A 15,862-nucleotide genomic window follows, 5' to 3' on the forward strand; every position below is an offset into this window, starting at 1 on the left:
GTGCTTTGCTTCATTTTGTCACTTTGCAAACTGCATGCAAAAAGAACAAACAACATTGACAAAAATCAATAATCTTATTTACTATTTTTTCAAAGGCGACCGTTATTTAGAGCGCATCACTTTACTGTTTCCATGGTGACGCGTCATTGCTAGTCACGTGACACACCGCAACCACAATAGCGCTGAATGACTGATGATCTGCTTTTATTTCCTTTTCCCTTTTTTATTCAAAATATTCACAAATTTGTTAGCAAAAAATGTGTACAATAATCGCGTTAGTTTGAGCTATAGCGTTATATGCCCGATGCCGCCATGTTAGTTTGAGCCAGTTCAGAGAATGAGTGTGTGTGTTTACATGAAGCCTCTAGTAAGGGTTTCACTGAGGAGGAAAAGTCCCTGAGGAAAGGGGTTTCTTAAGAGCGTTGCAACAAACGTCTCAACCGTCACTCTTACCTATAAACTTCTTTTATTTATTTTAGTTGTTATAATATCTGAGGAAAACGAACTTTTCATACCATGTCATAGTAATATAATTTATTATTTACTCTGATCATATTTTGAAATGTCATATTTATAGTTTTATATTTGCTGTTTTAAATGTAAATAAAATAAACTGATAAGTAGACTAGGTAGGCTAAATTCAGTGAGAATTTAAAAACTATAGAACTTTATACACTTTATATATTTTCTTATTTTTTGAAAAATGTAATGTATTTAATATCCCTTGCGTTATTCAGCCCTGACATAAAATGGCTAAATGAATAAATAAAGTAACAGTAACTGGTGTTTCTGTTACCCACATCAGGAAGCCTGCACGGGTGAGGTGAATTAACCACTTCTGCCGGCTCTGCAGAATGATAAATGAAACGCTGTGAGACAGGAGCACTGGCTGTAAGCTCCGCAAAGTTTAATTAACTCTCTCGTTTTTCTTAGCTCTCAATGTATTCACAACATTAACATATGTAACTTTACAGAACAACAATTACTTGTTTCTCTGTAACACATTCCATTACAGAAAATAACTTTTCAATAAAGGCTTTTCCAAAATTACTTTTGTCTATACTTGACTTGTTCTGCAACACATTATTATCAATCACAATACATTGACCTGCTACTGTTTTCACATGTTTCCACATCCTCATGAACACATAAATGAATCTCTCATTTGGCTTTACACTAACCTCATGTTTTACATGCAAGCTGCCATTCTGGCTCTAGTTCACACATACATGCACTGCCATTTTGGCTCGAGATAAGCTTAATGTACATTTACATGTACTCAGTGTTAATTTTGGCAGCCATTTTTGATTTAGTCTTAGTTTTCATCTTGAGACGAAAATACTTATTGGTCTTAGTCACATTTTAGTCATTTTGTCTTTCATAGTTTTAGTCTAGTTTTAGTTGACGAAAAGTCATTGCGTTTTTTGTCAACTTTTAGTCAAACTGCAGTTACCGACATTCATTTAGGTAGCTATTTATATGTAGTCTTTAGACAAAAAATGTCCTACATTTTTTATCTCTAGGCCAATTCAATTAAGCTTATGAGAAATGTAAATTTATGTAACAGGCTGTATTGACATTGCACTCTTTAGCAGTATCACTTGTGCAATTCTACATACCCCTTTTCCTTAGTTCAGTGGTTTTTAGAGTGCCGTACCCCCTGGTACCCCCTCTTCCACTTAGACTGCAGTCACATTTTTTCCACTAAGGGACAAAAAAAATGTTATATATATATTTTTAAATTAAACAATGTTCAATAAATATGCAATGATGGTAAAAACTTAGTAATACCGGTACTTTTAAAATATTAAATTAAAGCCAGTAGTAAGTCACTGTCTTTATAAGTGAGTCATGGAGTCATTCATTCATTCAGTAACGAAGCAAGCTGCTATTTTTATGAACGGGTCAGGAATCTCACGATTCATTCAAAGCCACAGAATCGTTCACGAATCACCGCTGTGTGCTGCAGTTCTGCTGTGGCTTTCGTTGCAAAATAGAGCAATACGCCTATGACAATACTGTTTTAAATGTAGTAAATCATTTAATGTTACCCTTCTGTTTGTTGGACTGTTGTATAAAATCAATGTCTCATTTGAAATCGTGTGGATATTCAGGAAACATTGCATTCTTGCTCGTATAATATGATCAACATTAAAAACACTGCTGGATATCAGCCTATATTTTGATCGCAGATTTAGTAGCACAGATAGCGCAAACGGCTCGTGGCAGAACACAGACCGACTGAAAGACACTTTAATTTAAGTAGAACATCTCAAATGAAGATCGCTAAACTCCAGCTTACTTGTGTTGTTTTCAGATCATCCGCGCTTCTTCAGCAGTGTAGAGAGCGCGCGCGCATGGTTGCCAGATACTATTGAAAAGGCCGGGTAGGAAACGTGTTCTTTTAACAGAAAAGCTCTGTCTGGGGATTTAATTATTAAAATCTGGCAACCGTAAGCATGAACGCTCGCTTTTCAGGATTTTTGATTATTAAAAAGTTATTTTAAAAAAGTCTTCACTATCACTTTTTATATATTTAACACATCCTTGCTGAAAATTCATGTTTTTTTCTGTATTTTTGATCAAATAAATGCAGGCTTGTAGAGCATAATAATAAACTTCTTTCAAAAACATTAAAAATAGTAATGGGTCCAGACTTTTACCGGTACTGTATGTACATATTAATCAAACTTTATCTAAGGTAATCTCTTTTTTGTTTAATGAAGATGTTATTGTTGTTATTTTGCTGTTTTATTCACAGTTCCAGAATCCCACTTCAGTAGATAAGTGCTTTTATATTGCATTGCTACCTTAAATATGCTATACACAAATCAAGTGGAAGAGAAAGACACGATCGCTACTGAGCAGAAAAAAAATATATAAACTGATATTATTGGCGTAATGTCAGGGTATAATCTAATCAGCAGCAGAATTTAGAAGATAGACCCATAGATATGAGATCCTTTATTTGAAACATTTAAAAATGTTGTAGTGTGTTGGCTTTTTAACTTAGAATACAAACGTCTTGTCTTTTAATTTTGTAGCTTTTTTACTGGTCAGCTCCCGACGCGATGTTATTCATTGTACGCGCAAATTCAAAGCGTCGCGTCTGGGCACGTTAATGACGCTCGCGCTCTTTTAAACTCGTAATAAAGCGGTGAATGATTTTTCCAGAAATGACGCTGATCTACAGTACAAGTTTATATTTAGAATACATTGCAATCACTCCAAAATAGATGACAACTCACACACCTGCATTATGAGCTGTGCTTCTTTGTGTGCTTATTAGGCTTTTGCCTCGCAGCACCTGATGGATGCGTTCGTTACACATACTTTCAGAAGCCGGCACCCGCTTTGTAACGGACACATTAATTGTTTTACAATACATTACTGCAGTAATGTAACAGTCTATGGTTAAGATAAACATCGTCACTATTTTTAGTTAATTAATAAATATTGAAATAAATTGTAGATAGGACATTTGTAAAAAAATAAATAAAATAAAATTCCCTCTGTCTGGGCCCCATCCCGCCAATCGGGCCCTAGGCACGTGCCTAGTTTGCCTTTGCGTTAATCCGGCTCTGGTCACATAAATGAATCTCGCATTTGGCTTTACACTAACCTCATGTTTTACATGCAAGCTGCCATTTTGGCTCTAGTTCACACACACACGCACTGCCATTTTGGCTCGAGATAACTCCAGTAGCAAATGTACATTTAACTCGCTTAAACTTTATCATCCAATTACAATCAACATATAAAACACTTTAGAAACATTCCTAAACTCTTTTCGCTTGAGTATTTTCTCTCATTTCACTTCAAATTCACATATTTGTCACTCGTGTGTAATCTGATATTTGACTCATTACTACTGCATGCTTATTAACAAAACTAACAGTCTTTCTCAGTAACTTACCAAAAATCAACATATACATGTTTGAAACACAGTTTTTAACATCAGTTTCGACCAGTTTTAGAATCGTTTTTGCTCGCCAGTAGAATGATAAATGAAACGCTGTGAGACAGGAGTACTGGCTGTAAGCTCCGGCAAAGTTTAATTAACTCTTAAGCACCCGGTACAGTACCTTAGTTCAGTGGGGGTAGCGAGATGATTTCTATAAAAAAAAGTGGAAAATATATATAGGCCCTATATATTTTTGTTGCAATTAATTTAACCCTTTCGCACGTACGATCACATCGGTGTGATTAGAAAGGTCAGTGCATGACGTGATCAACTGCTAAATTCAAATGTGCTCTCGCGCGTTGGCTGGCGGCGCTCACAGCTGTCATATATAACAACTTTTCAATGTTTTCAACAACATAATGTTTATTTTAGGTTTCAGACATATAAGTACTAAAAAAAACAATACATTTAGAGTTTGTAAAATACACACTGATGTCAAAGGAAGAGGCAATAATAATCCTTTCCATTATACTTAGACACGTTTTATTCATATCAGATACACATTGTGTAAGTAACTTTAAAGTTTACTCTATTCTTCTCCCAGTTCACCAGCCACTTACTTTTATGTATTTCGGGAGAAGCGGATGAATTCACGTGTTGTAAATCCAACAGATCCGATTCTCTGAACTGCGTCTGCGCACAAACTAAGATGGCGGCGCCCATCGCGCATACAGCTCAACTAACGCGATCGTTATAAAGGTGTTTAAACCACAATACACTTCCACTTGCATATATTTGACAATCGGAATATCAGCTATTTCATGCCATATCCAACACATTTTTGAATATTTTGAATAAAAAAGGAAAAATGACAAAAGCAGAACAACATTCATTCAGCTCTGTTGCTGCTGCGGTATGACACGTGACAAGCAATGACGCGTCACCATGGAAACCATAAAGTGACATTCTAAATAATGGTCGCCTTGAAATAAAATCGATTTGCTGTAGGCTACATTTCACGCGACGGGAGGGGTTGTTGAGGTGGGGTGGGGGAGGTGCGGGGTCGCGGGGCAGCAGCGCATTTATCATGGGGGTCACGGGCTAAAAAGTTTGGGAACCCCTGCCTTAGTTCAACAGCGCTAAACGCCCTCTACAGGAGACAATAATAACAGCAACATTTTCTTTACCCACAACAAAGAATGTAACAATGAATTTACCCATCAATAGACGAATGTTGAAGGCACATGCATTTATGAACAATACAACATTTTAAAGAGGTGTCCTTTTTTCCTTCTTTTATTTTAACATATATACATACATTTTTCAACCTACTACATTTCTAATAGCGCTGCCGAGGGAGTGACAGTAAATTTGACGTTTCTCTATTCTGGCTGCCTTAATCCATTTCTCTATTTTTATTTTATATTGAAAAAATTGTGGGAATTCAATAGTGGATTTGTTCTTTCACTATTAGATAAAATGGTAAATTAATTTGCTCTGGCCTCTCATGCCACTAAGTTTACCCTGCTATTATTCCAATCAAGGAAATGTAAAAAGGCTTGTCAGGACAACCCCAAACAAGGTTTGAATAAATAAATAAATAAATAAATAAATAAATAAATGCAATATCTTGCTGTATGTTGTTAAAGTCACACTCCGGATGTTTCGATCCATAATGCCCTACTAAACCATAAAACCGATAACTTGTCATGAAAATCACAGAAATGATGATGCAACACTATACTACAAGCACAAAGTTAAATGCACACACACACACACACACACACACACACACACACACACACACACACACACACACACACACACACACACACACACACACACACACACACACACACACACACACACACACACACACACACAAGGAAACCTTCTCCACAGTTCTCTGCACTGTAGCACAAAGAATCTGAAGAGATCTCTCGCATATTGCCAGTGTTTCCTTGCTAGACTGGGTTGGACCAGAATGCACATTGCTGTGGAGGAACAGTTGTCGTACTGCACTTGTTTAAGAACTTATTTTAGCTATTTTAAGGCATGAATCCCAAAAAACAACAACGTTTAATCCTCATAAGACCCTCGTTTACTGTTTACATTGCTGGTCTTTGGGGTCTACATGACTTAACAAAATGTAGAGTAATTAAAAATAAAATAAAAATAATAATAATAATACAAATATATAATTGTTTTGTTTACTTCTCATCTATACATTAATGCTGTTTTTTAGGAGATTTGAAGTAATTTTGTAGCCTACCTATTTACTGCAAAACTCCTCAGCTGCACCATCAGCATGCATATGAAATATTACATTTTTAAGAAAAAAAAATGTAATTAATAATGATCAAAATTAAATATGAGTTGTTTCTGGATATTGATCTAGCTGTTAGATGCATAATTCTGCCATCTGGTTATAATTTTTTTTTGCAGATAATATAGTTTTAGCCAGAAAGTGTAACTGTCATATATATATATTGGGGATATTTTGGGGATATTTAATTTTATTCTATCAATCAATAAATTCCACTAGAAACAAACCTTGTTGTATTATTTTATTTTAATTTAATACTGTGAAGCTGCTTTGATACAATCTGTATTGTGAAAAGCGCTATACAAATATACTTGATTTGATTTGATTTGATATACTTCCAGCAGAGTCCCCATAGAGATCCATTCATTTTTCTGGATGTGACTAACTGCTCTTTTAACAGCTTTTGTTATGAATATATATATATTTTTTTTTTAGGTCTTTTGAAGTGTCTTCTTATTGCAATAATGCCACATAAGTTGCCACTAAAAGAAAATACTTTAATTACTTATTTCAATAATCCAAATGTATAAAATGATTAACTTTAGAATAAGAAACTAATTTTTCAGTAAATAACAACAAAAAAAAACAAAACAAAAAAAAACAGCAATATGCAGATAGGAACATGAGTGAAGAGTAAAAAGTGTGTGTGTGTGTGTGTGTGTGTGTGTGTGTGTGTGTGTGTGTATTCATTCCACACTGCATTAGTGCTCTAGTAAGGCCTTCATTCAAGTTTGAATCTCTGTGGATTTGAAGAGATTTCAGCCCTGTTGCTCAGAGGTCTTTAAGAAGAGGAAGGTCTGTTTTAAGTCTCTGTTGTGTGATCAAACAACCTCTGGTGTTATCTTTGTGCTTTTCCTTGTGTGAATCACAATGTCTCGTACTTTTTTTGTCTTTTTTTTCTCTCTCTTCTGTGTATGAACCTGGAACTATTCATCTTCACACTCCGGCTCTAAAATGCCGATCTCCTCTCATCTCTCTGCAGATTTCCCCTCTTAATGGTCCTGCTTTAAAACTATTGCCTAGTTCTTTTTTATGCTGTAACAAAACTATGTGTTATTCCATTTGTTCCTTTCTAAATACAACTTTTAAAGCCTGTTTTGTAATTGTATTGTCAGTCATTGTATTTAGTCTTGCCCAGAAGATTACAACTCAAAAATGTGTAATGGTAAAAACTACGACAAATCTTTCATATTTGCATAGTGTCTTATCTGACTGCCATGTGGTGCAGCGGTTTGAACACTGGGAACAGTTTCATAATGTCTCGTCTCCAGGGTTCGAAAATTAACTTTTCACTCACCAGACAATTTGGCTACAAAATGTTTAAGTTACAGGTTTTATCGCATTGTAAAATTGTCAAGAACTAATATAAAACATAATAAACGTCAGTGGGTATTTGGCCTGGTCGTATTTTTAAAACGTATTATTCCAACATGCAGGTTACGTTTTTTTAACACCTAAATAAAACATCCCAAAAAGTTGAGGTTTGGTCTGTTTCATGTTCACGTTAAAACACATTTGTTTTGTGGCTACTTAAACATACGAGAGTAGTTTTTTTTCCCACATTTCTAAAAGAATCCCAAATCTGTGACCCTGGTCTTTATTCGGAATATGTTCTATAAAAAATAAAAAGCATTTGATTTATCATTTGCGATGTCCGTTTGAGCATTTGATTTGAGCACTGAATTATATATATTTTATTATGACAGGTTTATAGCCTACTAGGTTGATAATGAAAATTAACAATCAAATAGTCTACAAATGAATTTTAATTTGATTTTTGATAGTTCATGCTTTCCTGAATGAGGAAATAAAATTGCATTTGATGTATCATTTAAGCAGCCATTGTCACAGATCAGCCAGGCTCTCTCACTTCCACCACACAGCGATCTCTGTCACCAGACTACTAATTACTAGCACCTGTCTTCAATTACACCCTTATCAGCACACTACATAAGCACACACCTCAGCCTCAGCCAAATGTCTGGCCTTAAACAACATACACTGAGGTGTGTGCATCTCCGTCCTCTTTCTGCATCGTGAGAAAGAATCAAGACAGTCATTTTTCTGCCCGCTCTTCCCATTTCTCTGCCATATATCTCATCTGCCATTTCCCTGTGCTACAAAATAAAGTGTGTCTGGATCCTTATATCCCTGTGTTCAGTGTATATATCCTGACAGCCATATTGAGAGTTTGATTTATTATTTAATAATTTGAGCGTTTGATTTAACATTTGAGAAGCTTTTGATATTTTTAAGCACTTGAATTTTCATATGAATTTTGTTAGGAAAAAACCTCCATAGCACAGATCCAATCCTTTGACTATATCCTATTTTTTGCCCCACCTTAACTTTAGATTTAGATTTACATTAACTTTAGACAGGACTGGTATTCAATATTAGTGGTCGACCGATATATCGCCCGATATTTGGCATTTTTAAATATCGGCATTGGCCGCTAAGTTTTCTGATTGGCCGATGTGTTGGAAGCAGGACTTTTATTTTGACGGGCGGCGCTGAGAACACCAGCGCCTGAGAAGAGAACAGCAGCGCCTGATCACACAGCGCTCACTCATGTTCTCCGTCTTCATTAGTTTACGATCTCTGTCAGTCATATCTAATAATTTGTTAGACAGAACTGGTAAACAAAGTAATTGGTATGTGAAAAAGTAAAGCGTTGCTTTTATATTATTTGTAACAGAAAAGGCAAACAATCAGTCTAAAATTCTTTATCATTTACTGTCAACATTCAGCAAATGCGCATCTACATCATTTAAACAAATCTCCGAATGCATTTGTGGCCTGCATAAACGTGTTACTTCGAGTGACGGTCGCTCCGTGCGAAGGGAGTGAATGCGAACAGAAGATCAGCTTCACAGGACACGCGATCGGAAAACTTTAAATCCATGATTTTAAAATATATGCTGTGCTATATCCAGTTGCCCACTGTGTAATATTCAACTGTTTTGCAATATGAACTGTGTGCTGTATGTTGGCTAAAATTAGCGTTACTGTGTGGAAATTGCAGTAATTTGCAAGAGACAACTTCTCACGTTGAGCACACGAATGTGTGTGTTATTTATTTCAGAAGGTAAACACAGAGAACCAATGACGCTGACAAGCGCCCCACGTCATCACGCATTCAGAACATTTAAAGGGACCGCGATCCACGAACAGTCATGAAGAAACATGCCAAGAACAAAGTGCTGCATTTATAATCAACAGTGTATTCAACTACACTTAACAACAAAGGTGAATTATGTTTGTCACATTCACTACAACCTTGTCTTATTTGTAAAAATATGATTACCAGTGCGCACAAAATTACCAGATTACCTGAGTGCCGTTACAGTGTTTACTTCCTTTTTATTCACATATTCATCTATTTTTAAACAATTACTTTATTTGTGAATAATACTGTAATAGGATTGCAGATTCAAGAAGTTGCCATCTAAAGTATAAGCATGTTTATTTTAAGGATTTGTTTTCGAATTTATTTTGAATTTATTAAATATTGATTGAAATAAAAGTATATATAAAAATATTGGCTTTATATCGGCCATCGGCCACCTTGCTCTCTAAGATATCGGCATCAGCTATTAAAAAACAGTATCGGTGGAACCACTATTAGATATGTGTTTACATTAATTCTGCCCAAGATGATTTTCGGTGATCGATTTATGCACATGGTAGAGACTGGTTTTGAATGGCCGTGCTATAAAATTATTTATATAATTCATGACGTGTGGTCATGATTATTTACCAGGCCAGCATGGACAAGAAGATATATAGTATATAGTATAGAAAAAGATATATAGTCCCAAAATACTTTTTGTTTATATAGCCTATAGCTCAGATCTAGAATTCTGAAGTGAAATGAAGTAGAGCTGTATTTTTTTAATGAATTAACAAGAGAGAAAGAGAATGAGAGAGAGCAAGAGAGAGAGAGGCCACATCCACACATATCCGATGTTTTTTTTCCCCTCGTTCTAAAAACAATTCCGTAAACATGGCGGCGTCTCAAGAAATATCTGCATATGAAAACGAAACCACTGAAAACGATGTAGTCTGCATGCCAGACCTGTATGTGGCGCTGTAATTCTGCCACAGAGATAGGCCTACACTAAGAACTTTATTGAACAATATGAACAACCATAGGCCTGGTACAAAATAGGGATGAGTCACAATATTCGATTAGTTAGCGGACGCATAAAGCTTGTCACAAAGAACCGGCTAAAGTATTAATTATGAATGTGTCAAATAGCCTATATAGACATTTTAATTGTTTATTAATAAACTAGTGTTTTCTGTGTCAGTCTCTGCTGCAAAGATGTTGACGATGCTGACTCGCCATCTTCGCAGAAGTGAACGTGCCTATAGAGAGAAATGCACATTTCATACGGATTACATTAGAGAGTTGTCTGTTTCTTTTAGTTTTTAATTGTTTTGTTTAAAAATAAATATTTCAAGCTTTCTATAGATATATTTCTGAGTTTCGGTTCATTTATGAGACGAGCTCCAGTTCACGAGCAATGCAAGTGATCTCGCCGGCGCCTCCATGTCCTGATTATATTGTCTGCTACAAAACGATACAAAACGAAATTCACTTTAAAGAAAGGTGAATTTATACAAAACAAAACTTAATGAAGTGGTCAAAATTATGTCTCCCGATATATTGCGCATTTTATGATCCTATCTCATGCTGTTCACTTTTCATATAATCAACATAGATGAAATAAAAAAATAACATTATTTAAACATAAATAAGAAACTAAATATGTTTTCTTTAATGGCTACAACACGTAGGCCTACAGTACACAGAAATTTAATGTCGGAGTGGAATTTGAGCGAACGCGTTTTACAGTGAGCATGAGGAGCAGGGCCGTGTTTTTCCAATAATAATCAAATAATTCCCAGCGATCATCGAATATTATTTTTGCTTGAAATGCCCATCCCTACAAAATATCTAGAAATGTCTTAATCGGACAACAGACAAGCATCATAGCATAAGAAATAAAATATAAATAAATAAAGAAGTAGAATAAAGAAATAAAATAAAAACACATTCAAGTAAATAATAACTAAAGAGATAAAGAGGCTCAGTAGCTTCTGCAGCACGAACACAAGTATGTAGTCCGCAGTTGTTGTTGCTGTTACGTGACTTAGCGGTGTCTGACTAGGGTCGACCCGTGGGGTGATGATGACATCATCGTTTCACAACATATGTGACCCGTCACGGAAACCAGTGACAAGTCGGCAGCACAACTTTTGAGCAAAATGAGAAAGAAGCGGGGGTTTTTTTCAAAATTGGTGATTTTCGTTTTTTTGCAGAATCTGTTAGTTGAGATCACGAAGAAGCCTCTCCATGTTTGAGATAGCAGTATTGGTATATTTAAAAGCGTACATTTTGAGGTTGAAATCGGCTTGTTTTTCGGAGATTCTAGCACGCAGTAGGGGCGTGTCATTGTCGGTGCGTATTTCCATACTGAATAAGCCGGCTTTTGTTTCTTTTGTTATTGCCCCCGCCCTCCAAGGGAACAGTGTGGCTACTATACAGTTTTATCGGTAGATGCTAAGAGACATTTATTTATAAATTACCTGTTTGCAAACTTTTTTTTTTTCTTTGATGGCACATTTTCCTGACCTTTTTGCTCCCCCCTGTGCTTTACAGCTTTACAGGGGGAGCTTTACAGGGGGTATGGCTTATCTAAATGATATGTAAATGAGCCCTATTGTCACTCCCAGCAGGAGAGAGAGGTGAGAACTGCACAATCTTTAGAGGCCGTTTTCTTCCCTTTGAGCTTTTTTGAGTGCCTACCTTCAAATGGCCACAACTTCTCCAAATATTATCAGATTTCCATGTGTTACACATCGTTGGAAAGCTTGGAGACTACACTTTCAGAATCTGTGAATAACTCAAAATGCCCCAGAACCGACTTGTGTCCCTACTTTCCGTGATCGGTCACATATACGGATTGGCTGTACACGCGAAAATGCAAGGGTGTCATTTTCAGATTTCTCCACTCTGGGACCTGGTTAAAAAAAATAGCGGTTTCAGTCTCCCAAAATGCCGGATCCGTCTGGACAAAATGCCGACAGGCCTACAATATATATATTTTTTACATATAGCCTACAGCTAAACTCTGTGTGGACAGCAGTGTTGGGCAACTTACTGAAAATTAGTAATTAGTTAGTTACTATTGTTGTGAAATTGCCTTTTTATTTTGCACCAGCAGTTATAGGGTTAATGCGATGAGTTCGGAAAAGGCCGGGTAGAGAGAAAGTTGTTCTTGTGTTCCGATTAAAAGTTCAGGTACGAAGCCTCCCTTGTCTGTCATTCTTCAGACGTTACAATATTTATTTTGTCCGTCAAAAGCAGCGCAGAAAAAAGAGCCTCTGCACTTCACTGGATCACTTCACTGCTGCTCATGCGGCGCTCCTGCTCCCGGTGTGAATTTTTTTTAACACATCATGGACAACCACAGAAACAGAGCTACACTGTCTTGCAGAAACACAGAGAAATCAAAAATCAGCACATGTCTCTCAACAATGGTGGCAATATTTAAAAAAAAATGTTATTCATACCGCAGTGCATGCTGGGAGTTTTATACAATCCTGGAACCCAGCATGCATTGCGACATGAAACATTTGATTGTCACCATTGTTGAGATTCATGTGCTGATTATTGATGTTGATGTCTGTGTCTAAGTCAAGGAGGAGTTTGAAATGTTTTAATGCACTCTATTATTTCAATATCCTTCATAATAAATGTTTACAGAAACATTGCTGGATTTCATGTTGTAAATTTACAGATATTTGTTTAATAAATATTAAGGTGAGACACTACAGGTGAATAGGGTAACATTTTTAACTAGCAGATATCACCATGAAACCAGTTGATTACCTACATTAAGATGAGAAAAAAAATGTATTACAAGTTTTCTGTAATTTAATGTTGAAATATGCAAATTAGGCAATATCTAATTAAATATGCACTAATTTGCATATATTTAAAAAAACGAAATCTGAGTATTGGATAAAGCCAGGTTAGAAAATTTTGTTTTCATTGTGTTCACATATTAGATGGGAAAAAATGACAGAGGGATTTATGGATATCTACTTTTGTTATCCTGTAAATCAGAAAATACTGTCAATAGCCTTAAAAAATGATTTTCGCCATGTTTTTTGGAATAAAATGTTATATAAATCAGGCTAGGAATAATATATTTACAAATCCCTCTGTAAATGTCTTCATAATATAACTAGGTACAAGACTGGAAAGTTTGGTGTATATAGGTGCTACTGAAGTGGAGATTTCGGACTTGGAGAATGAGAGAAAAGTCATTTTGAGAAAACAGGCTTTAAAGATTTATCATCAGCCAATGAGATTGCGCATTCAGCCCTTTTAATTTCATGATTGGTTGCTGATAAAAAGGAAATGACCATATTTGGATCTGACAGGATTGTACAGAAGAGAGAGAGCTTCCTAACGGTGCATGTGATGACAGGGTGCCGGCAGAGATTGCGGAGCAGCGTGTTGATTAAGAACGCAAACTTTTGTTGAATTTATGAGAAATCTACAGACGCAAACAGACAAAGTGTAATAAAATAAAGACCTTAATGTGTATTTCGGACTTTTTTTCACCACAAGACGTTATTGAAGACAAATATCCAAAAATCTCAAAATTGACCAGTAATCAAGGCCGTGTCTCGCCTTAAATACCCATAAATTCAAAGCTTATACACAGAAAGAGAACATTGAATCAGATGTCCAGCAAATACTGATCTACATCATGGTGACTACAAACTTTATTATATTCAATAAAACATCAACAACTAAATATCTGTTAATTCTCAACAAGAACTTTTGTACATGTCTAAAAGAAATAATTGTAAACTGCTTTGTAAACTGTTTTCACACTCTGTGGCTGGAAGTCAGTTGTAGTTCTTGTGTTTCTCTTTTTTCTGTTCTTGTTTCTCTGTCCCTCAGTGATTCTGCTTATCAGGTGTTCATCAGTGTCTGAATTCACTCACTTCTTTTTATTCACTCTGTCAAGTGGACTATATTAGTGAAATAATGTAGGGAAGTGATTGAGGGTATAGGGTGTGATTGGGAAAACAGCCTCTGAGTGTCGTTCCTGTAGGCTATTTTTGTTTTCTACGGTATATTGCTGTTTAAATGGAAAATGGTATGAAATTGTCAGAATTTGGCCTTTTTTTACAGCAAGGGTTAACAGTGTGCGTAACATGAGAATAACTCTCACACATTCTCACACATCAAGCAAGCATGTCTAAGCTTCCGTTGAACATAACTGATGTGTGCGTTGATGAATTTTATATGTGAATAAAAGAGTCAATTAAATCTGTTCATCATATAAAGTGATCATGTCTCTTCAGAAAATTTGGATTAAACTAAATTCAAATAGATCAGTTTTCACAATCTCTTTATGAACTTGTTGAAGCGTTGAAGTGGTAGCACTGTCAATGGAGGGACAGAAATATCTCAGATTTTATTAAAAATGTCTTCAATTCTGTTCTAAAAATGAATGAAAGTCTTACAGGTTTGGAACGATATGAGGGTGAGTAAATAATGACAGAATTTTAATTTTTTGGTAAACTAACCCTTTAAAAAAACAAAACCAATCACACCAGACAGGATTATTGTTATATTACTTAACATACTTGAGTTTGTCCAGATGGTTGAGAGTATCAGAGAGCAGCTTCAGTCCTGATTCTCCTGGGTGATTGTAGCTCAGATCCAGCTCTCTCAGGTGTGAAGGGTTTGAACTCAGAGCTGATGCCAGAACAGCACAACCTTCCTCTGTCACCAAACACTGAGATAATCTACAACAACAGTAAGTGTCCATGTTAGTGTGCTTCATCTACTGATGGCCTCTGATTGATTTTAATGAAATCACAGAGTTGTAAAATGTGCAAAACTCAGCCACAAATTATCTTAAGGATCTAATTGTAAGTTATAATTTCAAAATAGAAAACTCTATTTTTACCCATAAAATCTAAAAGAATTAACCCTCTAGGGTCGACAGACATACCGGCGCCTTTTGGTGGATTTTTTCACATAGCAGCAAATGACTTAAAAGACAAATTTATGTAATTTATGGTAATACGGTTATACAGCAATACATCATTCAAAACTGTAAAAAGTTTACTTTCATTTGTGTCCAATGTTGTGTTGAAAGAAAGAAAAAGTCAGACTTTGTGAACATTATATGTTTTGTTGTATGTAACAGGTGGTTTACTTATGCTATCCTGGGTTTATTTTAACTGGCCTACTCCTGTCTGGCACCCGATCGATTTGATTTAAAACAAGTTATTTAATTATTGATTTAAATAGTTTTTTGGGGGGACCGTCTCAGGCCACAGACAAGGGACACCCTGTACAGATGGTCAGTCCACCACAGGGCTCACACACAGACACATATATTCACACCTATGGAAAATTTACTGTCTCCAGTTTACTTATTGGATTGTGGGGAAAACCGGAGTGCAAGGAGGAAACCCACACCAACACAGAGATAAAATGCAAAGTCCACACAGAAATGCATTTAATTACATATGCATTATGGCATTTGGAGTATAGACTGATGTGAAAGAAAGCTTTTCAGAATAAGTTT

General features: G+C 35.8%; 1 protein-coding gene across 5 annotated transcripts in view; it reads right to left on the minus strand.

The window, feature by feature from the left end:
- LOC311083618 (NACHT, LRR and PYD domains-containing protein 3-like) overlaps nucleotides 1-15,862 on the minus strand; it is a 40,260-nt gene that overhangs the window by 4,006 nt on the left and 20,392 nt on the right. For 2 of the 5 annotated variants that reach the window (XM_084115294.1, XM_084115293.1), the window contains exon 7: nucleotides 14,910-15,071. In XM_084115294.1, the coding sequence (XP_083971420.1) occupies nucleotides 14,910-15,071 (162 nt within the window). Of the gene's footprint in view, nucleotides 1,705-14,909; nucleotides 15,072-15,862 lie in introns of all 5 variants that reach the window. The other 3 variants (XR_014606331.1, XR_014606330.1, XM_084115295.1) reach the window with 3 other exon arrangements.

Source organism: Abramis brama (assembly GCF_963993115.1).
Source record: "Abramis brama genome assembly, chromosome: 1".
NCBI lineage: Eukaryota > Metazoa > Chordata > Actinopteri > Cypriniformes > Leuciscidae > Abramis > Abramis brama.